The sequence below is a fragment of the Varroa jacobsoni genome, unplaced genomic scaffold, assembly GCF_002532875.2.
Source record: "Varroa jacobsoni isolate VJ856 unplaced genomic scaffold, vjacob_1.0 scaffold_1027, whole genome shotgun sequence".
Taxonomy (NCBI): domain Eukaryota; kingdom Metazoa; phylum Arthropoda; class Arachnida; order Mesostigmata; family Varroidae; genus Varroa; species Varroa jacobsoni.
This window is the reverse complement of record NW_019213929.1, coordinates 118,690-146,022: the sequence shown is the minus strand read 5'-3', so window position 1 is coordinate 146,022 and position 27,333 is coordinate 118,690. Positions and strand designations below refer to the sequence as shown.

At 41.3% G+C, this 27,333-nt stretch overlaps 1 protein-coding gene across 18 annotated transcripts in view; it reads left to right on the top strand.

Annotated features, from left to right (window-relative positions):
* Nucleotides 1–27,333, top strand: part of LOC111265929 (agrin) — a 199,158-nt gene that overhangs the window by 72,272 nt on the left and 99,553 nt on the right. For 8 of the 18 annotated variants that reach the window (XM_086970725.1, XM_086970724.1, XM_086970723.1 and 5 more), the window contains one exon: nucleotides 12,675–12,710. In XM_086970725.1, the coding sequence (XP_086826851.1) occupies nucleotides 12,675–12,710 (36 nt within the window). The other 10 variants (XM_086970729.1, XM_022842951.2, XM_022842959.2 and 7 more) reach the window with 3 other exon arrangements.

The following is a 27,333-nucleotide window of genomic DNA, read 5'->3' as shown; positions in this document are numbered from 1 at the left end:
AAATCAACGCTTACCATTACGTACCACTACCACTAGACGATTTAGAAAAATATATTTTTGTATAATACAGTACACTGCAAACATATACATGGCTACTTGTATATAGCCGTTTTGACCAAAACCTCATAATGCCACCTATCTATGCATATGACTAATGTGTGGAAATTTAACTTACCTTTGTCCAATAACAACCCATATCACTCTCAGGCCAGGACGAAGCAATCAGTCAGGGCGTGTTTTCGTTCTTGTCGTTGTCGTCGCTGTAGCAGTTGTGGCAAACAAAAACCATGTTTAGTTGGCTACCGTATTCTTATGTCTAACCGAAGCTCCTATACACTGAAGGCAGCAAGCTCTCACGTTGCACTGCCATCAAGGAAATAATACCTACTACTATGCCTTAGTACGCCTCTCACTTGACGAAATGCCTGCCGGGATAGTTCGTGGCTACTAATCCGGCAATTACCTGCGATGCCCGGTCTTGAGCCAAAGGAAGGGACTACGCAAGCCGAAGAATCGAAAGCTCAGTCGAAGGCAGTTTCCGACAGCGGTAGACCGGATTCGGCTGAGTGACATACTCTTATAGGGCGATCAGGAGGTCAGGGACTGAGACAACAAGCCTGCCACTCCCTTAGGGACCTATGTAACCCAAAAAAGGATACCGATCTCCTGCCCTGCCATGTGGATCGGTTGCATTTTACTACGTAAAGCAGACGTATCGATCTTTCTTTGCATTGAAACTGTGTTGCCATGGTAGTCCATTCTGCAATCGCGCAAATGTGTTCCTCTATTGAAGCTTTCCTGGCGCAAACATTGACTAAACCTACATGAGATAGGCAAGTAATGTGAGGGACGCATTAAGTAAAGTACATCCCAACCCTCTAAGGAGGGATGAAATGGCCTATCACGAGGTGGTTTCAATAGGCTCGTTATTTCAGTGAATGAAAGGCTAAGATTGCCTCAAAAGAATGAGCAATGTCACAAGAAGTCTTAGCTTCGTTCACCCTAGCAAATTGGAAAGGCGGGGAGTAGAGCCAACGTAGCAGCAAGACTAAAGGATTCGCAGAATTACTCGTAGTGAACTCAACCACGGGAGCGGGGGGACTTGAGTTGAATTAGATTGTCGCATAATAACGAGAAAAAGCGAAAAGCGTGACAAAAAAGAGGAGCTTAGAAGCTAAAGATCACTCATCACCTGATGATTCCACCTGCCGTCCAGGTCTGAAATAGACTCATCTTGAAAAAAAACGCACTTTGAGCAATACCGCGACTGTCTCTAGTAGTTAGTCGATTGACTGCCGGCCGAGTACCTAGCGATAATAATCCGGAATGCCTCAACATTAAATTTAGTGCAAATGTGATATGGTCTGCCAGTGTTCAGTACGAGTTATAGAATAATAATATAGCGTATCACAAGTACTCGATTGCGCTATTGTCACCACGGACTTCATCGCTCTGGATACATGGAGTGTAGGCGTGCGGGTAGATGTGGAATTTTCGATAGTAATTAGCATTCATAAAACTGATTTTTTACGTTGGCTTATTTATATCATGAAAGGACCTTATACAACGGTATATACGCCTTCAAATCACCTTCCAGTAAATTTCGTTTGGCGGATACGTAATTTGAACAAAAACATTGAAAGATACATTTGACTGTGGCATGCTTCTTATCCCTAATTTTAGCCGACATCCGTACATCAACGTGTCCGTCTCGAGCAGACCCTTTTCGAGTGGTCCTTCCCGATAAATCTTTCCTCATTGACACGAAATCATGTATACAGCATACGAGACGCATGAGCCAGCAATTCCTTAAGTAGACGTACAGCTGCGTTGACCGTCACCGTTCAGTACCAATGCTCTATGCACTTGGGCACGTTGTCAGCCCTTCGTAGGAATGGCTGTTTGAGCGTATGTTAAATCTCCAGGAAATACAGTTAAACCAATAGTAGCTAAGTTGATCCATATTGAATGCGTCTTAAAATTGAAGAATCCTGGACGGATCGAACCTCGTTCGTCGTCTTTCGTTTTCGATTGTATTTGTGGGTTTTTTTTTGCGACGGGACAGAAAGAGATTCACTGGTTTTCTCACTGGTTCGAGTCGCTTGACGCCGTTGGCATCACCGCCTCCGTCGCTCTGGATACATGGGATGGTAGGCGTGCGGGTGAATATGGAAAAAGAGGGTGTAAATGATTTTGCATAAAAACGATACATTTTTAATCAGAGGAAGACACTGACTGAGAAGCGACTGCCCGACCGAGACCGAACGACCAAGAATCCGGTTTCCAAGGGGGAGTTCGCTAGACGGCTCCCAGCCTGCTCTCGTGTTGGGCTTCTACGTACAGCTTCGGATCCATCCATTAATTCATTCTTTGGCGTACACGACTTCGCTCCGTTTAAGTCATCGCAGCTTACGTACTACATTCACACTCGCATGGAATTTCATAGTTCTACGCATACGGTCTACCCGGCGGTTTTTCTAGATGGCAGTGTTTCCGTTCTTCTAAACTTATCGTGATCCTCTCACATCCTGGACAACCAGCTTTCCACTAAGGTACTTGTCTATCCTTGATGCCTCAGCTTTACCAATTTCAACAGCACGTGTCTATTTACGAACGAATCGATATGCGATCGAACAGAAAAAGCCAAAGCTCATGGACGAAACGCAAAAAAAATTCTATTACAATTGTTAATGTTCTGGGCCGAATCGCTTTAGATCTACATTAATCAGGTCATTGTCTATAAAAGTTTAAGCATAAACGCCTTTGCTACGAACCTTAATTAGCACAGTTTATAATTAAAAAATCATTTTGTGGCGTTTTAAGAAGTAGAGATCTATCTCTAGCAAAGTTGGATAAAAATTGCCCAGAGCGGTCATTCACTGGCGATATAATGCAAGAAAATGTCATATTAAAATTTCGTATATCAAAGTAGCCGATACGCAACATCGCCACCTCTATACGAAGATTTGATCAAAAAGGCTGTGCAAGCAAACAGATGTAGAGGTCATAGCAATAGCCTATTATGCTCATTTAGATTTTCTAGCTGTTCCTGCGTCTTTGGAAACATTATTTGCTATTCGGAATTCCTATAGAATACTTGTTATTGTATTGGGTTCAAATGGAAATGGCGTATGCAAATCGCAGAATAGCGATTGACGAGATACTAAAAGCTCTTCTTCAATGTCATAGTGTAGACGCGTGTTGTTCCGGCTGTTTCTGTTGAACGGAGAAGACCTACTCGCTGTCGAGAGCCAATTTTGTGATGAGGCGGATAACGCTGTATAGCCGCGGTGCTGATTCGGTCTGATCCACACTAACAGCACCTAAGATTTTCACCGATACGGGCCGTAGTCACGACTGTCCGGTTTGTTACTGTGGGAGAAATATACGTCGCGCCTAGTGTTGGTTTGATCTGTCCCCTTTCACGCGTCTAAGCTGTATACAATAAATTAATCAATTATAGGGACGGAGGAAAGTTTCATACACGAAGCCATGATTAAGTCTGCAATAAAATAAATAGTCGTTAAGGATCGTTGTTACTTAGTGGAGTATACCGGAAGTAATAGTTGTATATTAGTTTTTGCAAAAATAAAACAATGCTTGATCATAATCAGACATACTAAAGACAATCATTTGCGTCATGAGTTTCATTGAGTTATTCCCTCGACGATTAGCGGCCATTCGTAACTTCTATAATTGGCTTGGTGCTTCAAATCAAACGCCTCTTCGTTTATTGAAATAGTTTAATTACCAACACTAAGTTACAGTTCATCATATGTCTTCATTCTTTCCATCCTCATAGCCTCTACTAATTATATCGTAAGGCTATTTCGTAAGGAAAATGTGTTTTCCAATATAAAATATTTGTTAACTAACGTTGACACATAAAGTAGGCAGAACTACCCCATCTATACCCAAAATAGTCAGCGTTTCGTGCTTCACGATAATTAGTGATGGTGCAGAAGTGCAATAAAAAGAGGCACGAGATAGTTTATTTAATCTACTTATATAAGTTAAAGAAGTGCTTCTATCACGAAGAAGAACAGCTTCATCCTAAGCTATTATAATGGAAATAGCTAATAGGTGCGATTTTGTACATGGTGAGATTTTTCGAGACATTCAAGCAAATAGTTTCAGTTTAGGATAGTTGATAATCTGGGCTTTGACACAGCAATTCGGACAGCAAGAATCGGGGTAAAATGCCTGAACGATATACTGGAACGTAAGGAGTACGTTGACAGAGCACCCGCGAAAGCTAATTGCAATAAAGGGTATTGATGGGTTGATTGGAAGACCAAAGGGTAGAATAAAATTGAGAAATGTTGAGGAGAGGCTGAAAAAAGTGATTAAAGTAGCTAGAATATAGGCACGGAAATTTTTAGAGATAGGACGTAGGCAAGCATGTTTCAAGGTTCGGGGGTTTGCTTTTTTCTGTAGGTATGGGCCGCCGTCTCGTGCAACTGTGCAGTAATAACTAAGAGCGACGAGCAAGTATTTATGGACAAATATTAGAACTTCAAAGGGAAACTCAGTGAACGCAAGGTGGTAGACCATGAAAATAGTGCAGAGGCAGCTAAAGGAGAAGGCGCTTGATATGGGATAGCCAAGAGAAATTGCGGTTGGAATAGGGGATAAGAAAGAAAAATTGGTACTGAATAATTATCTAAGGCGGGGATTGCAAGGGCAACAAGACCTGATTTTGGAAGTCCAACATAGAGGCATTCATACATCTGTTTGCTTGCCTTGACTCATAATTGGTACTAAATTTGATAGTGCTTTCCGTGAGTTTGCACTTATTAAACACTCTCGTAATGAATCTAAGCTTTAATCGTAACGATACACTTCACCTCCAAATTGCGTGGCAATTGCTTATATTTAGCGATGACTAGCCATTTATATAGCTAAATGTTCGACTACATAGTAGTCCAACAATGTATCACACACTAAAACTGCTAATAAGATGATGACTGAAATCCAACTCTGGTTGTATAGTGACCCGAGGGTCTGGGTTAGAGTTTACGCTTGAAAACTAGTTATTCACTGCCAATAGTACCTTGCAGCTCATTAGAGTCTACAAAAATCTTTGCTTGGTTCTATAATTTTCCGTCGTCAACAAAAAGTGTTTTCTAAACTGTTGTTAGGGTTAATAAGGCACTTTGTGAAACTTAGAAAATTCTTCCTCATGTACAACAATGAATATGTTTAACACACGCAGTGCTCCCCCAACTGACTCTTCTGAATAGATAGCACTTGTCGAGGCAAACTTTTGTGTGTTTGGGCTGTATTCAATAAGTGTAATATCGCTCTTGCAACTGGTCTAAGCAACTTAAGCATGGCCGGTTTTAAAAACTGCTGATATTTTAGTTGAATACGGCATTTAAAACTTCACAATACATTATCCGCACTCGTTGTTAGAGTCCAAAGCAGCTCCACTAGAACAACCCTTAACTCTCTTCCACCTTGTTATGAATACTATATCGGGTAGTAATAAGAAATAATCTAAAATTAGGTTGATGACAATAGCTAAAGAAAAAACCCTAAGCTAAACGGCAGACTAGCTAGGAAAAAAACACAACATTCAAAAAAACAACGAATTAGTACTTACTCAAATGAAGAAGTTATTTAATTCGACTTGAATCAGAAAATACAGAAAGAGCTGACCGAAGCAAGAAGCAGGATTTCACCCACGTTTTATTTTATTAAAGTTTATTGCTTCTGCGGCATAATTCCTAACCTAGGCAAGCTCTAACGCCTTCAGTGAGATTATCCGGTGCCCGTTAGCCACTGAGTATGAGCGATGATAAACAAGCCAGTAATAATTGACAGTCATAGAAAGCCTTTTTCTTTTCGGGTCATTTTGAGTAACTCATTACTATCAGTGACGCTAACTAAAACTGACAGGTGATATCACATCTTATCAGAGCAAAGAACAGCTCGAATAGAGATCGGCTGCTATAGAATATACAGCACTGGCACCTTGAAAAAAAGAGAAGGACTAAACTCTGCTTTTATTACTATACGTTTGCCAATTATGTCAAGTGGTTCGTCGAATTTATAGGTTGGGTGGCGACAAGTTTTCCCAGTATTCGTCTTCTGTGGGAAAGAGATCCACGGTTAAATCTCTCCTAGGATGATTCAATAGTCATTTCAATGCATCCTTAACACTATAAACTGACTGCCTAAGACAAGGTCAAAAAAGCTTCGCCAAGCGCTGCGCGAATAATGCAATTACTCTTACCTAGGTGTAGCTCTAGGTGTTCCGTTCTTGCTTGGTATTATTTTTCAGTTATACCTCTATGACAATAGTGCTGTTTCGTTGATCCAACAATGTTTCCATATTGCTGCTCCGTTAAGTATCTGAACCGGTTGTTCAATACGCGAACATTTTAGCAACCCACTAAGTGACGAAAATTTGTTTAGATTAGTCGCTGGATCACCTGTAGTTGCTGGCAGTACTCGCGCTCCCGGAACCTGAGCAACAGAGTCAGTGCTGAGTCTAAAAGACAGTGTATTTGCCCTTTCGCATGGGAAAATCCGGCCCACTTTTCCAAAGTGACGATTCCGCTAATTTACGAGCTTAGTCTCTCCTAGACGACAGATCTACGGGATTATCGATTCTCGAACGAAGCCTCCATTAATATGACAATGTATGCGTTAAAACCTCTTGAAAAAGCTTTTTAACATAACCTTCAGGGTAAATGCAATGCTATTTGCGCGTTAGACCAAAGGAATACGTTTTTTTCAAAATTTTCCAACTAAGGGTTTTCCTTTACCTTCCTTCAGTGCCAGCCTAGTTGCCGAAAGTTTAGCGGCCATAAGTTCCCTCCAGGGAGTCGTAAAATCGTCGAATTGCCTTAGTACTGCAAGTCTCGCTTTTGTTGTTATCAAATGAACTACAAGTTTACCATAAGCCGAATAAACTTTGAGGTGATAAACTTGATTGCTTGTATTAGCAAATATTTGCAACTCTTCCCTGAACATAATGTCATTGTCTAATCCAAGTTAACGTAATACAATGAATAAACAAGAATTTTTTCAATTGTTAAATTAAATTAATACAATTGCTTCTGTAAATCAATTGTAAAGTTGGTCTCCAAACTTAACTTCCTTACATGCGCTTCTTGTTGAATTAGTTTGAAATTCATCGTGAACGGCGACAATAGACCCTAAGGACCCTTGAAGTCTTGGTGTTCTATAGCGTTTTATTAACAAGCTCGGGCATCCCACCTCTGCACACCATGAAACGTTAGGGAGCCTCGTCATGTCAAAAGGTTGTGTTCGGGCGTTTGACTTCGAACTGACTTTTCCGCAAAGCGCATCTAATAAATGTGCGTCTGTACGGAAGTTCTCCATATGAGCGTTTCGAAGAATACATCCCTTAAATTTGTACTGATTAACAGATCGTTCATATATGGATCCTGGATTAACATTTTTATAAGCTCCTGGACGAGATTCTGCATGGAATTGGCATGTTCTTAAACAACCTTGATAGTATTAAGCTGACTATTCTTAACTCCAAAATAAGTTGCCGTCACTTTAAAAGTATCTGGCTGGAAAAATTTTCTGGATTTTTAAACCGGTAGAGTTCCAAATGATTCCGATCATTCGGATGAGCCTTAATCATTACATGCATCTTTCGGATATTACCTGGGCACACTACCTCGTAGCGCCTGAAAATCGTTAAAGCTTGAAATGGGCACGAAAACGAATTTGGGATATAATGAATGCAATAATTCGGCGACAATTACTTTTCAGATGCTGCAGAAGCGTTAGGTAGTAAACCCCCTTCACAAGATTCTTTGATATGCAGAACTATTAGACACAAAATATTGAGGTTGCTATTTGAAACTGTTTCTATTAATCCTTTCTTAACATCTTACTCTTAAATAGCCTCTTAATCAGTGATTGCCGTTGCTATTTTATCTTTTAAAATCATATAAACCTCGTGGGTTCTACCAGCAAAACGTCCCATAACGCTAGTATTCCGACCAATTCTAAATACTAGACACCCATAGATTCTCGATTTCGAAGTAATTCTAGATTTGGCGCTGCTAGAATTGTAGCTAAATCATAGAAACATGTTTTAAATATAATTTCAGTCATTTTCGGCTAACATTATGTTAGCACACAAGCACCGTGATGGGGCTGGCGTTCATGAGTCATTACCCCAATTAGCCTATTGTTTTCGAATACGAAACGCACACGTGAAACAGATAACATTTCGGACAAAACGAGTCCGCGAAAACAGTAACGTACATCTATCCTTTCCTAATTGGCTTGGCTTTGAAACGATGAACTAGCTAATGAAACTTCTTTGAAAATCTTCGCTTAATATGGGTCTAGTTTGTGGCAAATCATTATATAACAATTTCCTGTAGGTAATAAACTCGCCGACAGCCAGCCCGTGATTGATCTATTTTAGATGATGTCGTGTCATAAGTGATCACCTTTACAGAACTGACGCTATAATTTCCTCAATTCGAGAGACATTTCCTACATACGTTTTTCCTCCCACGTACATGAATAATTTACAGTTAGGATTTCATCTCAACAGTTAGCTGGATCATGACGTCCTTTACAAAACATAATTTTGTCCTTGCATGTTTTACGAAGGACACAATCTACAAGCATGCAATTTCTACAATTGTGTGCTCACCATTTTGATAGTAGATATTCGTAATTTGTGGTTGTTGTCTCTCTTCCGACATCTTGAACATATGTGATATTTTTTTGTTATGTTACAGACTTGTTTTTCTCTGGCGGCTAACCCGTTTCCAATAAAATCTTAGAAATTCTAAAATGGTGGCAAGATTCTCATCCGTGCATCTAACATACCAAAGTGAAGCTGTCTATCATTTGTATTCTACTGACTTAGCGAAGTGAGGCAACGCATCTGCAATTGCTTTTAGTAAAGGTATATACGTAGCGCAGGCAAAGAATAACTTATACAGCTTTTATATAAGTAAAATTTTAAATGTGTTTATTTTACCTAATATCTACGTAAATTTTCCACTTGACTAACTTTTGTTATCCAAATAGATTGCACATCCCCGCATTTCTTAATGAGGAATCGTAATATATTTTGGTAAGTTGCTTTTGCCATCGGTACTTTAATGACTACTAGTAAACTGTGTCGAAGTGAACGTTTTTGCAAATCGTTCATTGAAGCTCGTTCGTGAAGAGAAACTTATTAAATGAAATAAAAAGAGTAGAAATTTACGCTTGGTCGCCGCAAAATGGCTTTGTCTTAGACCGTTCAGACCTTAGCAGATTGACGCTTGTTATCATTTCCCTGAACAAAGGCGGTCACACCTTGTAGTATTTTACTCTCGTGCGCATTAAGAATGCCTTGACAACCTTAGATTAATACACTAACCTAATCATTCGAAAGCGGTACCAGCTTCTCCGATACATAAATGAGCCCCCAGCTTATGTCTCTTGTTTTTATGGAAAAAAAAATGAGCCTGAATTTGATCTGCCTGGACACGACCGAGAAGTGAGCTATCCAAATATTTTCCTGACTTCGCTAAATACGTTATTTAATTATTCGGCTCTCACCTTATTCACGCACTAATCTCTATACCTTTTATTGCAGTTGTCTAGCGAACTTTTCGTTTCAGTGCGTTCTACAGCTTGTTCGGTAGATATTACTTTAACTTCATCAGTTAATGTACCTATACTACTGACGAATCAACTGGCTTCATTGCCAACAACACAAAATAGGAATCAGCCGGTATTGCCATTGAAATGGAGAAACTTTGTACAGGATTTTTGTTGCGTAATTCAGAATAATCGTGTGGCTTTACATAAAAATTGAGAACATGAATTGTGTGAGTTTATGTATATTAAAGGACTAAGTTGTATGGTAACGGTAGCTGAAAAACCTATGGGCCTTTGTATACCTTGCAGGAAAACTTATGGTCATAGTTCATTAAGGCCAACAACAGGATGACCTAAACAGGCATTCACCAACACAAGGTGAAAAAGCGAGTTAGTAAACAGAGAAATTGGATAGGTAACATAGAAGTTTCCAAAGTGACCTGATCCGCTAATTACCTTCGAGATATCTATACCTTTCTTTTATAAGTGTTGCAAGCTCGTGACGTTAATACCTTTACAGTTTAGAAAAGCATACGTATCTGTTCTTGCTCTATAAGACCATAAACTGAAGTGTAAAATATATATATATATATAAAACTTGAATAGCTTCGTTGAAATGTATTAGCTTCTATTCAGTTTTCACTATATTGGGATGGTATCCGACAGAACGTTGTGGGGGGCAGCAACAGTAACTACTGCATGAACTAAAGGGGTGAGTGAGTAAAACATAGCCGAAGCAAATGTAGCTGCTCTTCCGCCAAAAGCTCGTTTCGTCCGCCCAGGCTCCGCCCGGCCCCCCTAAGAACTGCAGCTGTAGCAATAGCAGTAACAGCAGCAACGGCGGCATGCTTCTATGCGTAAAGAAAAGAAGTTTCTTAATTATTTGTAACTTTTTATGCATGAACGGCTTCGCCCTACTCCCCTTCCAGCCAGCCCGGTTCCCGCCGTGAAGGTTAGCAGACCGCTGTCGCCACGGATTGCGCTACAACACAGGCAGCATTGGCGTGCGTTTACTATAGGGTTTCGAAAAGAAATGCGTCCCGGTCGTGTTTTAGGGGTGGAAGGGCCGTTGTTGGAGTCTAGATAAGGGGGTCCAATGGATCCTGAGCATGGGACAACAAAGCTGGTGGCGGGAAAGGAGCCATGACCGCCACTACAGCTGGTGCCTATGAGGCTTATATGAACAACTGTCGGCAGCTTTGTGGGGTTGTCGCAGCAAAGGAGCGGCTTTGGGAATCCGTGGAAAGGGGATCGTTCACATGGTACGGGGCGCTTTGTTCACATGGGGGCTTCGCTTCTTCTGTAGCTGACAACTGCCAGTGGCATACGTTTTTGCGGCCGACCCACTGCTTAGCGTCGCTCGCCCACTTCCACCACGATAGTTACCACTGAAACCACCAGGAACACTGAGTTGCCGCTGCAACTGGCTTCATCGTCATTGCCATCGCCACCGTCGCTGCTGTCATCACTGGGGCTCCGTGAGAAGCAGTCGCAGACAACGCACCGACACCAGTCTATAGCAAAACGCTGCTGCTACAACTGCGCCATGTCGACTAAGCCGGTTTTCTGGCTGGTTAGCTCGTTCACTTTTACCACGAATGAGCAAACTGCGCCTAGTCGGACCAGACAGACTCGAACCGGCTTTTCGTGTGTCTTGAGTTTAAGGAAGCCATCCTCTTCCCAACTTTTTTCAGTGAGGAAAAGAATGAAAGGAAGATAACTGGGAAGAGCACGAATAAGACTGGAAGGGACGGCTGTTGCTCGTTTTGAAGGGCTTCGAGCCCTCCACTCCTCTTTCTCGCTGAAGAAACCGGTAGCTGCAGTAGCACAGGCCACCACCGAAACCGTTGAACTATACGAAGATGATAGCGCGAGTCAGTTTATTCACGCGTTCCCGTTGCGATTGGAAAAAATGGCGGGGCTCTATCGAGAAAACGACGCTAGAGAGCACCCGAGAACCTGTGCTAGCTGTTCCCTGCAGCAAGAGACCCTACGCGCGAAACTAAAAATAACGCACAGCACTTCCACTTTGGCGTCGACAATAATCGTGTGCATGGCTACCCTCCATGAAAAAATCCACGACACTCGACGGCTCTCCTCTTTCCTGCCCCCCCCCCCCCCTTCTGCGACTGCCGGCCAGAATGTGCTAAAGAAAAGCCTATAAATTTATTTGATCATTATATGGTGTTAGCGTGGACTTCAGTATCTGTTTTTCCCGATAGGTTTCGATTAGGTGTCATATGGTTGTACATAATAGTTTTCCTAGACATTGCTGATCAAACAAAATTAAGAAATTTAAGTGAAAATTTACACAAAGATCGTATCGTATTAACTACTATGATTCTGCTTATTCGTAATGCACATGTATGTTTATAAGGTAGAAAAAGTAACTCCGTATCGAATCAACTGACCTAAAAAAAAAAAAAAGTAGTTTGTCTGAAGGGTTCGTGCCAACGGTTTCCATCCGTTCAGATAAATATATTCCTGCCTCCGACGTTCTCTAGTAAAATATCAGAAAGGATGAATCTTCACAACGCTAAAAGTTACAACATAAACGGAAACGACTTGGTTTCAAATTTGTCAGAGACGAACAAATGTTTCATCTTAATAATGAACGAACTTCAACAAGTCAATTAAAACGTACAGGTGCATTTAATATAGCCCAATCAGCTTCTTGATAATCCAATTCCGTTATTGAATAGGTAAGATATCCATTGTAATTTTTATCTGGCCCCGTTATACGTATAGAATTATACCCAGCGGGATGCACCCTCTATCATAGTTGCATATTTGATCGTATATAATGATTTAGATACTGTTTTCTATACATGTTAAATACATCTCTAAATAGCGATTCTAAAGACAACAAGGTTATATTTATAGGAGTCCTCTTGCTTAATCGAAATGCATCGCTTATTAAGCCGACATTGCTGTCATCAATAATTCCGGTAACTCACCGTTACATCGTTATAAACACTAGAAAACAGTAGAATGAACATTTAAGTATATGAGAATATTTTGGTCCGTATATGTTAATACAGATATTTCAAAGCATTGTTTGCGTGTGTTTTCAGATGGCCCCTATAGCACTACGCCGGCAGCTAGAATCAGTGAGTACTCATTCAAGCATTCTGTCTTTGTTCTAGGTATTATTTAGATTGTTGCTTAGATTACTATGTCATCGCTTGGATAGTTAACAAAACATTGACAAGCATGATTTGCTTGTGGTAGCCGTAAAACTTCTGTAGAAATATCGATAGGGCGGAATGGTTGATTCGTCGACGTCGTGTCTCCGGTCTCTTTCCGTATCAGAGTCGCCGGAGGCCCGATGAGGAGCAATCAGCTTGTTACGAGCTCGTTCTTCCCCGAGAGGGAAATCCCTACACGAGGCTCGCTTAAGAAAACGAACCGTCCCTGGGGGAACAGTGAGCCTCACCAATGGAACCCCCTTGGAAGAATGTTGGGACTGTTGTGGGAACGTTGTTGAGAATTGGGACGCAAATACGGGCCGCCTATACATGCGTCGACCCCAGTCCGCTACCGGAGAGACATAGACTGTTGCGGGACACAACTCTGACTCCACAGCCCCTGCAACCCGAGAAAAGTATTCTTGTCCCTTTCTCCTCTTTTATGCCAAACTCCATATCCGCTCTCTGATCCACCTTACAAACACTCGCGCATACAGAGTTTCTGCAGATGTTACTTTGTATGTACGTAGTAAACGGTACTCTTAGTCCTCACAAAACTGTAGCCAAATACGGGTAGTTCTACTTTTTTTTTTTGTAATTTGGAAAAATTCGGTTTGATCTTTTCTCAGATAACTACCATAGGTTGCAGGTTTAGCGCTATCCATTAAAACAGTGATCTTGATCAATATGATTTCCAATCTGGCTGATATTTTGGATTATTAATTATGATCCGCCACAAAAGCAGGAAAAAGATTAGTAGGGCTTTCTTTCCAACTATTATTGTTACATGGCTTGTTTCCGCTTTTCTACCTTATTATTTCAGTAACCATTATTGCTTAACCGCTTTCAAAAACCTTCGTCACAAAGAAACGTCTTCTAAGGTTTCGATTCTCATCAGACATCAAGTTAGAGAGAGGATACTTAATGTGAGTGATATAACAACTGATTTTCTAACGTTGACAATAAAACGATTCGTAACACATATGACAACGTTGAGCCTATAACAGTGGCTTCACCTCCAAAATAAAGTACCACTTTCACGTTACCTCAGTTACAAGTAAGTGATATATGGCGGTTTCCATTGCATGTAATCTATGATTTACCTGCATCATTTGTGCCATTTACAATCGATGCGTATGCTGACCTGAACCTCTTCATTTGCGTGTTGATGTATACACACATAACCGATCTCTTTTTAGTCTTACTGACATTAACATTTTTTCCTTTTTGATACGCGATGCTTATGTAAAATTATTTCATATTTGAACCATTTTCTAAACAAATATGTAGGTTTTTCTTTTTGACACAACGGCAAGCAACCTATTACATTTGCTTTGTCGACTGAGGACTATTATTTCGCATTACTGCCGCCTCTATAAATAATTTGAGCCGTGTTAATTAGAATCCCGTTTTCTCCCTTACATATTGCTTACCAGTGCCTTCGCTCCCTCATAACTCATTTCTATTATAATACGCACAAAGAACCGCCTTTCTCATACGTTTACTTAATATTCAACGTCCTGTCTCTTTCCTAGAGCAAGTGCCATGCTCATCATCAACATCGCCTCCTGCTTAACTCTCGTTTGTATAAAAGGGTACAGTGGAAAAGTCGGAGCAGGGCAAATATTGACGACGTTATTGAAAAGCCATCGCCGCTTAGCCTTTACATCGTAGGGACTGTCGCGGACAGAGGTCGTATGCAGTAGCCTCTAATATTTGCCGCTCAAAAGGATCAGAAGTGTGCCCCTGTCATCGATTTACCACACTTCAGTCAGGCACTGGCGGGATCTAACAGAGAAAATGCTGCAAAGCCAGCTACATCATGTTATACCTTGAATGCAATTATTTACTATACTGTATGTATGTGTACACACAGACCAAATAGTATTGACACTATACCAACAAAAGTCCGTAGTTATGTCGTAGGTGGCGAACAACTGTCTAACAAGTTCGTAATTAAATCTCACTATAAACTAAAGTTAACAGTTACTAGGTGAAAATCAAACTCAATACCAAGTCGTATTATACGCTATGCGGCACAAACGCTTAATTATGATAACTTTATTTAAGAAAGAGAGTGCCTATTAAAAATATTTTTGTAATTTTTATCATCTGCTTATCAAACTGGGTTTATAAATATAACTGAAATAAGTGGGTACTGTTTATTTTCAAGAACCATTATCATAAAATCTATATGTGCATTAATCGAACGGCTTTATATATTGTCTACGTTTCTATTATACGTTAATAGAGAAGAATTAGTTAGGACTCGGCAGAACTTTCCAACTTTAATTATAATACAATTTAAGCCGCATACAGTCCGCATTAGAAACGTAGCACGGGCAACCTTTCCTCGACTCCTTAATCGAGCCTATGAAATATAAATAATCATTTGAACTTGCGAGACAGATCCCGCTATTTGGATTTCCATGTGACTAAATGCAGAGTGCACTATATTAAGTTGCCCAGAGCTAACTATACATGGTAGACGAAAATATGTACGTTAGATATATTCCCCTTTTATCGTTTTTACATTCGAACTAGCATTACGGAAACTTCTCGACAGTTATGTACTAATCAATCGCGCTGCCATACTTAAGCTCGTTATCAGTTGTTTGTTCGAGAAGATTGACGCTAGCATAGCTAGCTCACGCATCACACCCATTAAGGCTCGTAAGTATTTGAAATCAGGTGTGGAGTGAGGTCGCAGTTCCTTCACTCTTTCCAATTCAAACAAAAATTAAAATATGGCTATAAGCTATATTGCCTTGAGTAACTACACTATACGCTGAGTACACGTCTACGAGGCTCTTCCTGAATTCAAGATATCTGGCAACCTGGACTCCTTGGTCAAATCTTATAATGCCCGTGAAATTCAACGCGAGTAGGAGCACTGGCTTATGCATAAATGTGTACGAATCTGCCAGCGGAGTTGCTTTCCTTTCTGTTGACCTCTTTATGGTAGGCGGCGCAGGCACACCCAATGCTCATCTAGGGCAACGCTGAATTCCGGACAGATTCTCTGCGGTAATAATTCCTCAATTTTTCCCTATAGTGTACCACATCTCTTCTAAGCTCAATTCTTGAAGAGCTTATTGCTTGCTCTTTTCTTTGTTTTCATTACAATTTCATAAGATGTGCCTTGAGGAATCATATATTGGACCTACAGGGAGCGTATTGTTCGCGCTTTGTTTTGCGTAAAAAGCTGCCGTGATCACAACAAATCATACTTTTGTTTGAGGTCCTGGGCTATAGTCATTAACCTTCCAATGTTTGTATTTATAAATAATCGAATATTGTTTCGCTGACGTAATTCTCACTTAATGTTTCATCAATTCTCAGTAGCTTGTACCAGAACTATGATCTTTGAAAAACAAGAACTTAATCATTAAGCGTTGATCTTTAGCACTAAACGACATTTTTATTTAAAACCCCGTCATTCTTTCATAATACACGGGCAACTTATGACCGTGCGCTTGAGAGCTTAAATACAAATGTTTACTAAACTTTGTCTAGTTTGAAACTAGACAAAGTTTAGTAAAAAACTAGTTTGAGAATGATGTAAGTGTTTGGAATAAATTATTTTGGCCAATATAATGCGTCTCACTAATTTGTAACAAACAATGGTTTGTTGTACATACAGACATGGTTTGTTACGCAACAAAAACATGGCAGAAACGTTAATCTAATTGAAACTATCCTTACCTTTATCATAATGGAGAGGTTTACGAGATTGTCTCCTGTTATTGTGATTGATCTTCACAGCGATAAACTAAGTCATGATTCCCGGTAACAATGAAAGACTCACTGTCAATCTTATTAGGCCTTCAATCTTTCTTACCTTCAGGATTCTTTTCGATAGCAAGAACGCTGTTGTCGGCTTCGTTACTACCCTTTGAGGCGTTTCCTTCATGTGAAATAATGCTGACACTGCGTGGCAAGAAAAAGAGCGAGAAGAGTTAGTGACGGGACAGAGCTGGTACGAGTCGGCTGGGTCAGGAGTTCCGCTGGGTTATGCTCGCTTGGGGCAACGACGGAGATGGTATATTCATCGCGATAGTGTCATCGCGTCTTCCAACAACCCCTCTCCTATGCTGTATACAGACATGCATGTGATAGACGACAACGCTTACTCATAGACAGGTTCTGACATAGTTATGAGTGCTTCGTATACCACCTTGTCCCTCGACCTTGTTCTCCATTCTCCTCCAGCAGCTGCTGCTACTAGTTTGGCCTTGCCTGCTTGTCTTTCCGGCCCTCCCGATCGTTGACGTTGTTGGTCCGCTTGACAAATTAACGGCCTTATCCTACAACGTTCCCTACCCTTGTCTCCTCGACCCCAAATTTCTACCCAAATTTTGGACATAGCGCTAGATCATGAACCACTATGATCTGCCATATTGATTCTCGCTCTTCCTCCTTAAATTTCTTCTTCTGTGTATAGCAAGCTTGCTCCTTACCTGCCTTAATATCACTGTTTTCATTAACAAAAGAAACGAGATCGTATTCCCTTCCTGTCGTCGAATTTTCTTTGCGACATACTTTCGATGTGGGTTTACCATCGGCTTAAGCGTAGCTTCTTAACGTGTACACAGACAAGCAAGGGAGTCTACGTGGCGTTTCCATTACTCGTCTTCACTCAAGTGATTAATCAGACAAAGAGTGTTACCCAAGCAATTAACTGCGAGTAGAACGCGTGAAGGAAGAGAGATCTTACTGAGGAATCGCAGTTGTTCGTTAAAATATTTTCAAAGATTCTGTTCTGTCAATAGTACAATCGTAAGCTTTATTTGTTTGTTCGGACATAGTTTCTTGTATATATTCTTTCTAGTAGTAACTTGGGTAAGTACATCTTTTTGTTATTTGAAGTCGTCACTTTCAAAAGTCAGTGTCTCTGGGGATAATGGATTAAAATAATTTCTCCTGTCTCCTTGGTTCACCTTTAGTTGTCTTCTCGTTACCCTGAATGAATTTATCGAGTCACCCGTTTGTCCTAGTGCAAGGGTTCAGACGGGTTCAGACGACGAGGTGTGTGCGTGTTTGATAATGTATATAAAGGCAATGGGGTTGGCAATATCTAGGATGGCTACAAAGATCCTGTATCTAAGACGGATACAAGGACTAGATTGAGTAGGTTAAGGAGATTATAAAAAGGGTGCTTGTTGCTATTTAGCCTGAAAGTGTTGCTAGGATGGGGAATGGTCATTTACATGTCTGCAGTTGGATCTGTTGTATTATTTGACTGCAAAGGTAAAGTCAGTGATTTAGTTCTTCTCGTCCGGTCCATGTTTCATCGGATGTTTTTGATCTAGTTTAGTTTTCCGATGACTTTTGCACAATTTCGTAAACTTATACAACCAATTGTCATGATTTAGATAAAAAAAATACTTCTAACTTCTTTATTTTCGTTTTGTTCACTGTATAATATGATGCAAAAATGATTGTCTTGTGCGATAAATCATTCTGACTTAAAAAACAGAGATTGACTATAAATGTCTTCTTAAAAATGTGAGCAATGGGCTAAATTAAAACACGAAAAATATTTTCTATGTGAACGTACATTTGTACAAGTAAATATTGCTACTCTGTATACTTCATAGACTTACGTCAGGTACGTCTGCAAAGCTAACCTGTAGGCTAGGTTAATCTAAGCGGCAAAAAGGTCCTAAGTAAGAATCTAATTTGAGTGTCGTCGATACAGATGACCAAGCGCTCGTTATTAGTTGTTATCAGTGATTGATAGTCCATTTCACAATAGACAGGAGGAAGCAGGTCACGAAGAAAAATCTGGTCCTAACATGGCTCTTGAAAGTTACGCAGATAAAATGTCGTCTTTCGCCTGGGAGCTGTTTCTAGGTTATCATTCTATCCAATGAAATCAGTTCTTTTTTACAGATGCTTGAAGCAAGTTGGCAACAACATATTCAGTACTTTGACCGTTTGTAAGGATACCCCGTGTTTAATCCGCGTCTAGAGCGTCAGCGGGTTTGATCCAAATCGCTAAATAGATTGTGAAAGGTACTAACCGAAATCTGAAGTAATGCGTAAATCCAATTAATATGTTAAACTGGTCTAAGTGTGAGTTTTTTTATAACCCTTGCCACTGCCTCAAATATTGCAAGTTGGACTTTTAAAAACCGTTTTTTTAAGTTTTTATCTGTACTACTTAATGTGAACGTAGGTTTAATAGCTTCTCAACTTCCTATCGGAAGAAACAAATTCGCCGCGTATACGGCATGCATTCATTTTAAGAGGCGTTACGTTCACAGTAACTGTGGTTGCGTTTACCAAACTGTCCAAAACGCAGATCACTTGCTCTAATCGTTCTGTTGTTAACGCCGATTATTTATAAAGAACAAAACCTAATTAAAGTATATATCTCTCATATCAAAGATTTTCTCATATCAAAGTTAAGTGTACTTTATAAACAGTTTACACAACTTTCTTTAGTGTTAGTTAAGTACTACGTGCCTAAACAGTATACGACCCTTAACAAAAACTTGTTACATTTTAAGCCGATATGCGTTCAAACGGGGAGCAAGTTTGTCTCGGTCTATAAAGGATTATATTCGTCTTTGGAGTTTTATGGAACCTGTTATAATCATGCAGTTAAGTTTCTTCTGTCAATTCTGCCAGAACTAGAGTGGTCTATTCTAGTCTTTATCAAATTGGGCTTCCTATCTTGCTTGCAGGCCCTTAACCAAGACATTGACTACTACTTTCAACTACACTCGAGCATATATGTAACGTCTGTTATGAAGCCAATAGAAAAGAATAGTGTATTATAACTTAGTGGGTGTAGCTTTTCATGATGATTCAATACATATGTTGTATCTACCCGCATTAACACCGCATTAACACCAACACTCTTTATTACTATTAGTAATCACTAATTAATATGCTTGGCATTTACATCTATCAAATGAGGGTAGTATTTGAATGATTTGATTCTCGATGTGTTGAAATAGAAAATGACGCAGTATTCTACACCTTTCCTTTTGCGTCCTACTAGCTGTCGCTGTACACCAAAGAGTGCCAGCATCGACGAAACTTGCAATTAAGCTCTCTATCTACGCCAGTTGCGCGAGCTATGCACAATCGAAAGATAGAAACGAAACTATTTGCATCGGCCCCCGCTCATTAATAATCTATCTAGATTATCATTATCATCTTATCGAGGGGCCATGAAGTTACAATTGATTAGACAACTCCAGTCAAACCGCTCACGGTTTACTTAGTAGCTACGGAAGGGCCTACTCCCTAGAGGACCTCACTAACCAAACTTCGCTCGCATCTATACACTCAGAGTGGCGTGGGATGACGGGCCATAGTCATAGGGTTGTGTTTTTGCTGGGTCACCGTTTGCAGCAAAAGGTAGCAGTTTGCCTCTGAATAATAGCTCTCTTTTTGGTGACTAAACAAGCTACCCTGCATGCCCCCTATAGATTTCCTGAGCGACTACCACAACGAAGCTTACTTCTTCAGAGGGTCACATGGTCTCAATGTAGTTGCGCCGCCCCATCGGATCATTCGGTGAAACCTGGCGTGAAACTACTCCTATGTGCTCCGTGTGCGGAATCCTTCGAAACCTCTGGGCACAAGACTTGTATTGCTTTGCGAAAACCATCGATACCTCTTACAAGACAAGCATGCACCACTATGGTCACTGTACCGGTAAGAGCTATGTACGTGTTTCTGTGTGATCGCGGTTCGTATAGATGGCTTTGTGTGGGCCTATAGGTAGCCTCGTGTGAAGCGGCTGCGCTACGCCAGAACAAGGAGTAAAGCGCTCAGCATAGGAACTGAGACAGGGGAGACAGATTAACTGCAGACAGCTTTAATCCAGGCTATAGCTCCTCGTTAGGTACTGCGACAGAGCAAGCCAGCCTGCTAGCGGTCACTAGGTGGAGGCTTGGACCACACAGACCCTGTCGACGTGTTGGGCAGCTGCAACCACTGACCACTCACTAGTGAGACTCCTCGAAGTCAGAGAATTTCGAACTCTGGCCACGGCCGGCCGAGGCTTGTTGGCGCCAAGGCTAGCGCAGATTTGACCATCGAGAAAAGAGTAACCAACCATCCATTTCCCCGTATATCTTTCCTCTCAGAGCTTCTTTTGGCACTGTTGCTAGCGGCGGCCTGGAAGCTGTAATGAACCAATGGAAAGAAGGCGATTTATTCTGTTTAAGAAGGCTCTGTTCAGAAATTACTCGAGGAATGAATTCTCACGCCAATGGAGTCTATCGCGCAGTGAACTGATCCTGATGAGGTAAAAATATTTGCTGAAGTTCTTCTACAAGGTGGTCTTCTACAAGATGAAATCTTTCGGACATCCGTAAGAGTATGCTATGATGCGGCGAGATATATGGCATTAGCAGGCTTACCAATTAAGTTAGAGTCATAAGTCAGCTTGCGAACTTAACCTAGCGTCATGACTAACCGTATGTTTGCAGACCTGTATATAACTTACGCTTGTTGGATTAAAATTCTATGCACTGAAAAGTATTGGACCTACCTATCTTAAGTTAATTAAGGGTCGATAATGATCATGTGTCAATGTTACACTTCTATATCAGTATAGCCGTTGTACTATTCATTCCCTGCCTCTTTACTTTTTTCTAGAGTTTCATTTACCTCCAAAGGATATTCTTTGTTTAGGAACAAAATATAGGTCTTAGATTGCATTTTATTCAGACTTGCGTAGCTCACTAAAATACTTGAGATTACATGGCAAAAAAATGTCCATTAATGGCATGTAAGTCCATATGACTAGCCATAACAGCAAGAATAATGTAGTAAACTATATTTTAAATGGGCGGGAAGTGTGTAATGCAATAGGTAAATATGACTAACTAGCCTCGGAGATCAAGCAGCTGTAACATGGTCGCTTACAATTCTGGCGGACCGGCTGCTATATGTATACCTCGTATCGTTAAAAAAGATCTTTGAGAAAGGCTTACTCACGCATAGTTAATTGTCTGAACTAAGCCTAGTATATGTCAGGGGATTTATCCTTTGCGAAATCCAAAATGGAAAATGTTAGAAAATAAATAATGATATCCGACCTGTGCCGTTTTAATCCGTTTATCATTGGTATTCTAGTGTTTTATAGTTTATTAAATAATCAATTATTGAAAATAGTCGTTTAATTATGGAAGTATCCTATAAGAAATTAATGGATATTTGCCAATAAAGCTGATAACAAACACTTAAACCCGTATATTTATCTCACATCTTCACGTGCCGTGCTGTGTTTGTCTCAGTTCGATGCTATGGTAGTTGAGATGCTGGTGAATTAACAACGAGGTTATGTTGTTGAGGGCCTCTGCAATCTTCAAGCGAGGCCAAAGATAAATCAGTGTTCTGCTTATACTACGTTCTCTGATCTAGCACTCTTTGCGATCGCTTGTCACTGCCCGATGAGAAACGTAGACGGCACGTAGCTACTTCACTCATTTGGCTCGACCATGACGCGGCAGGCCCTAGTTACAGTTGGGTGGTCATTGTAGTGGTGCCAAGCGGACACCCAAGGCACAGTATGTGTGCCACAAGAGGGGTGAGCTCTGATCAGCCAACTGGCGGCTAAATGAGATACGAAGTCAAGGCCGATAGCCTATGTAGCCGATACGGATGGCATCGCAACGACGTGGTAAACATAGCACAGATTCCGTTGATGCAAGACGATGTTGATCTGTATTAGAAGCGACCCAAGCCCATGTTGTCAGTTCAATTGTAAGAGCAGGCCTTCAGTGGCATACATTAGCGATGCGAATAGCAGAAACAGGGCATTCTGGCAAGGATTAGAGGGTGGCACTGCAAGGTGCTTTGTCTACTATTCCTCCCTGCCAAGGCTTCTTCTACTCCATTCCTGGCGCTCTTGACACTAGAAGCTGCTATTTTCTTGCTTTTCCTTACGTCAACATTTGAGAGAAGAATAAGTAAAGAATCACGCGGATGCAGACAATATGTGATAATAAGAGAAACGACTAAAAGAACGCCCTCATCTTCATTAATTTGATGAAAGAAACGTTTTGTTCTCAAGCTAACAAAAGCGGATCTATGATTAATCAATACAGTTTTTTAAATCTACGTCACCCTTTATATGCAGATTACTGTGATTTCAAGACGAACTCACAATCATTCACTGTTGCAATGTATACTCGCTACGCATATTCGTTGCAATCTGCTATACAAAATGGGTACACCTGTTGTTTCACCTTACTATGCAAGCATTGTTATGCTATAGCCTTTTCTATAGTCAAATGCATCGGCTAATTGCAGACATGATGCCTACCTTCATTGGGTTACATCGTGTACGCCGTAACACGAAAGCTTCTTGAAAATTCAGTTCGGAAGACATCTCACGTTATACATCTGAACATCGACACACAAAGTATGTTCTTGTAGAGTGTTGGTCAAAATTGTACAGCGGGAGCATTCCGCAAGAGAAAGGCATCGAACGTCTACGTCCCATTTCTTGCAGCGCATGGGTATACGATCTGAGCGTCGAGGGACGCCGATGACTAAAGAAACAACGTCAAGAGGAAAAAATGGTGCGAAAGCAGCAAGGGAAATAAGAATAGAGATCGCTATACAGTTATGGAAGTAGTACTAGTGCTCATAGTGGCTATGAAAGCAGCGGTGTGATGATGAGGATGCTATTGCTGAGGGACAGGGTGGTTGGGGGCATGGACTTTAGAAAAGATAGAGTAGAAGCTGTAGCCGTTAAAGCCGCCGACCGACAAAAAGACTCCCATAAAGAAAAGTGTAGTGTCAATAGAAATGGATTCGACGAGAGTTGGCCATATGTGTTGGTGGCTCTGATAGGGCAAAGAGTTCTTCTTTTGCCTTTAGTCGATAAAATATCGAACATATCCTAGACGAGCTAGATACATCGGCCCTGTCCACCTAAGGGCGACAGCACTGGCGAAAGCTTTCCGCTTCATCAATCCTTCTAAAAAATTAGAATTGACGACAATACTTACCAACTACAGCTTGCTAGGATTGGAAATCATCGTAGACAAGTTCCACGATGTTTCTAGCTATGCAGCATATTTTCTATATAATAAGAATATAATGTATGTAATCACGACACTAGGTTCAAGAATGAGGCGAAATGGGCATTGGAAGTGTAAATGTTCTGATTTTTAATTCGTTTTTACGGATGATGCAACCGGACTGATCGGATAGAAACTACATTAGTCAGTGCTCTTTGTGCGCTCCTAAATAAGTTCCAGCTGAGAGAAAGAATATAGTGTCTGTCAAAGAATACATTCGAGCAAACCTGCTCAACTTGATACAAATTTATTTCAATGTAAATATAGAGGTCCGCTAGGTAATTTACCGTAAGTGATAATTGTATCAGTACAAATGGCCTTATGTCACCCGTATGTCGGTTCTGCTTTTTGGTGTTACCTGTCGTTGCTCTCCTGTATCCGTCATACCCTGGGAACGAAACAACCGAAAGTCACATGCGTGAATAAGGGTGTGGTCACAATAAAGGAGAATAGAGCAAGCGGTTGCAGTGGCAGGACAAAGTCATCCATTCAGAGGCCATGTTGGTATAGGAAGGAATGGTGCCGGGGACTAAAGAAACAGTAGTAGCATGTAACAAGAGGAACTCCCTTTTGGAACATGGAACGCTAGGGCAAAAGGAAGACTGGGAATGGGATGGCTCGAAGGTGCTATTTACAATTCCCTTTGCAGTAGCCGCGTGGTAGCTACAAACCTGCCACTCATTTCTACTGCTTCCCTCTTTCCCACTTTTTGACGAAGAACCGTTGTGAGCGGGCGAGAAGGCGGCATGGGGCGGAACGGAACACGCACAAAGATAAGACCCGAGGCCACTCTTCATATTCTCTTTTCTTCACTTCGAGCTTTTTGTCGTCCCTTCTACGTATGTAATAGCTATCTGTCTCCCGCTGTGGTGATCTTGTTGTGGTCTGGAGATCGGAGTCCTGCGCGAGCCCTTTTTCGTTTTCTGCCAAAGCGACCATATATACTGCCTGCCGAGTATGGTCCTCTACGGTGACAATTTGAGATACACCATAGGAGGAATAGATGAGGAAGGGTATGGGAAACAACCGAGCAGTGCGGCACTCATCGTCTCACAAAACATTAATGTCGTTTCGTGGCCAGCCCACAGTATGGTGGCACGCATACAAATAACCCGCACATACTTCCAAGGCTTTTAGGAAAGGGCTTCTGAGGTCCACTGGTGATAATTGCGGTGGTGAGCGCACCAAAGATAAAACAACGGTGTTGACGTGTGTTCACGGAAATCATTCTGAAGCAGGTTGTATGTACAGAGTGGGCAATTGGAACTGACAAAAAGTTACTCTGAAAGAAGAATTCTATGCATTATATTTACGGTGAGAAAAGCATGCATTGACATTTGCATACGTACATCTGGACCAACTGAAACATGCGTTAAACGTACCACACTAAAGCGTGGCGTACTATTTACCTGCACTCGTCGTCACACTCCATCTTTGTCGAAATCTTTCTTACAATGTTAAATAATCTGAAATTCCTTGTGTTTGAAATATCATAACAAACCTGTGCAGAAAAAAATAAATATGGCTACATCAAAAAAAGAATTAGCAGTCATAATAATATTACTATTTGACCATATGCAATATTTATATGTTCCGTGACTATAATAGATATCTCAAATTGCTTTCCTATCATCTTGAGTGGTAGAAGGTTTAAAATCTAGTCATTCATGGACGACATGCAATAACTATGCTTGCACCTTCACTAGCATTATGCTTTGGCATGTTACCCTTTCCTGTTCTCTCACTAGACTGCGAGCCATCTCAGTATAGCCACTGGTGAGAGCAGAATTAAGGCAGATGTTGGCGTCGCGTCGTGCTAGCCACAAAAAGATCTCTCTATAAGCTAGCTCCCATGTCGGCTGGAGTCTCGTTCCTCCACGTCTTTCCTTCACCTCGCCAACTAACGCGTAACGATCCAGCCAACCTACAAGCAGCTGGGCGGGGTGTCAAGTAAGAGTCACTGTCTGCAGAGGCTTGGCTACGTTCATCAGCAAACTTCAACGAAGCTTCGGAGGCGCCGCGGCTGCCCCTTAAGTTCTTGTCGCAAGGCAACAACCCCCTACTACCACCACTAACTACTAGTGCTACTATAACGACACTATTTTCCTCCCTCTCTGCCCACTTCCATCGCTAACACTGTTTCTCTTTATACCGACAACACCTCGGTTCCTTCTTTCCTATCCTCGTCCCCGTTGTCGTCGCCACCGTTGCCGCCACTCGCATGCCCCTAAAACCTTCCTGTACTTCGAAACTTCGGTAGCGGCCGGTAAAGGTGTGTAATATGGCGTTCCCGCGCGTTCTGGTCTTTGTCCCTTCATTTCAGTTTGCGCCTGGCAGGACTTTCGCTAGCAGCTGCAGCAGGACCTAGTGTCGACGCTACACGAGGTGGTAGATAAGAACCTGACGCTAGATTTGCGTTATATAAAACGACAACTAACAACTATGGGTCGGCCGCTTGACTAGTTAAAAGTGATCACTGTGCCAAATGACACGCCCAAGCTAGCGACCTTATTGTATATAGCCCACAGCAGTACATTTCTTATCCCAGTAACATCTTTTAAACTGCTGACGAGACTGTTAAGAATTTTGCCAGATTCAAATGAGCCCACGACAATGATGAATTATTGATTAGCTGACGGCGGTTGACGATTTACTTGAAATACGGTCATCCTTAGACGTAGCTATTTAAAAGCCCATCGAAAAAATAAATGAGAAATCTACTGAACAAACGATCTTGATTTTGAATAATGTACATATCAGATAATAAATTTTCTGCCTCATAGATAAGAGACCGCGTTGAAATTGGAGTTCGTCGAACTTCTCAAGCTTTTATGCTTCTCTCTCTTTGCGATGCTCGTCCGTGCCGTAGAAAAACAGAATACAACAGTCACGTGCGGCAGTATGTGCATTACCGTGTGCAACTGAAAAGATCTCCCGAAGTTAAGAAAATATGAATGGCAACGATGACACAGGGAGTTCGGTAGTATATGCGAAGAAGAAGGACGTATAGGTAGAGAACTCAGATGAAAGACTTCAGCAGCGGCCGCAGGAGGTGATTATAGTGAGGAAAAGGTAAAAGGGAGGCAAATGGGGTTGGATTGGGAGGTGCCACGGAAGATCCTTATAGAGATAGTTGACAGCCACCTCCAATGATGAATCTTTCTTGGGGACGTTGTGGCTGGAAAGCACGGGTAGGTGCGCCATTGTAAAAGATGGTGTTGAGAGGGAGAGAACGATTCTGGATGCTGAGTAAACCGGAAGACCCAAACTCAATAGGGAACACAAGGTTTTTTTTTCAGGTTTTTTTCTCTTCAGTGCTCACATTTGATTGTAGTCGGAAAGTATTGAAGGTGCCGGATGGTCGAGAGTGCTCCCGCTTCTGAAGCGGCCTTTTCAAAAAGGGAGACGAAAATGCGAAGAAGGCTGACGAAGACAAGCTGACGGACTCTCTGGCGGTAAGCTTGGAGTCCTGCGCAAGACCCGGAAGG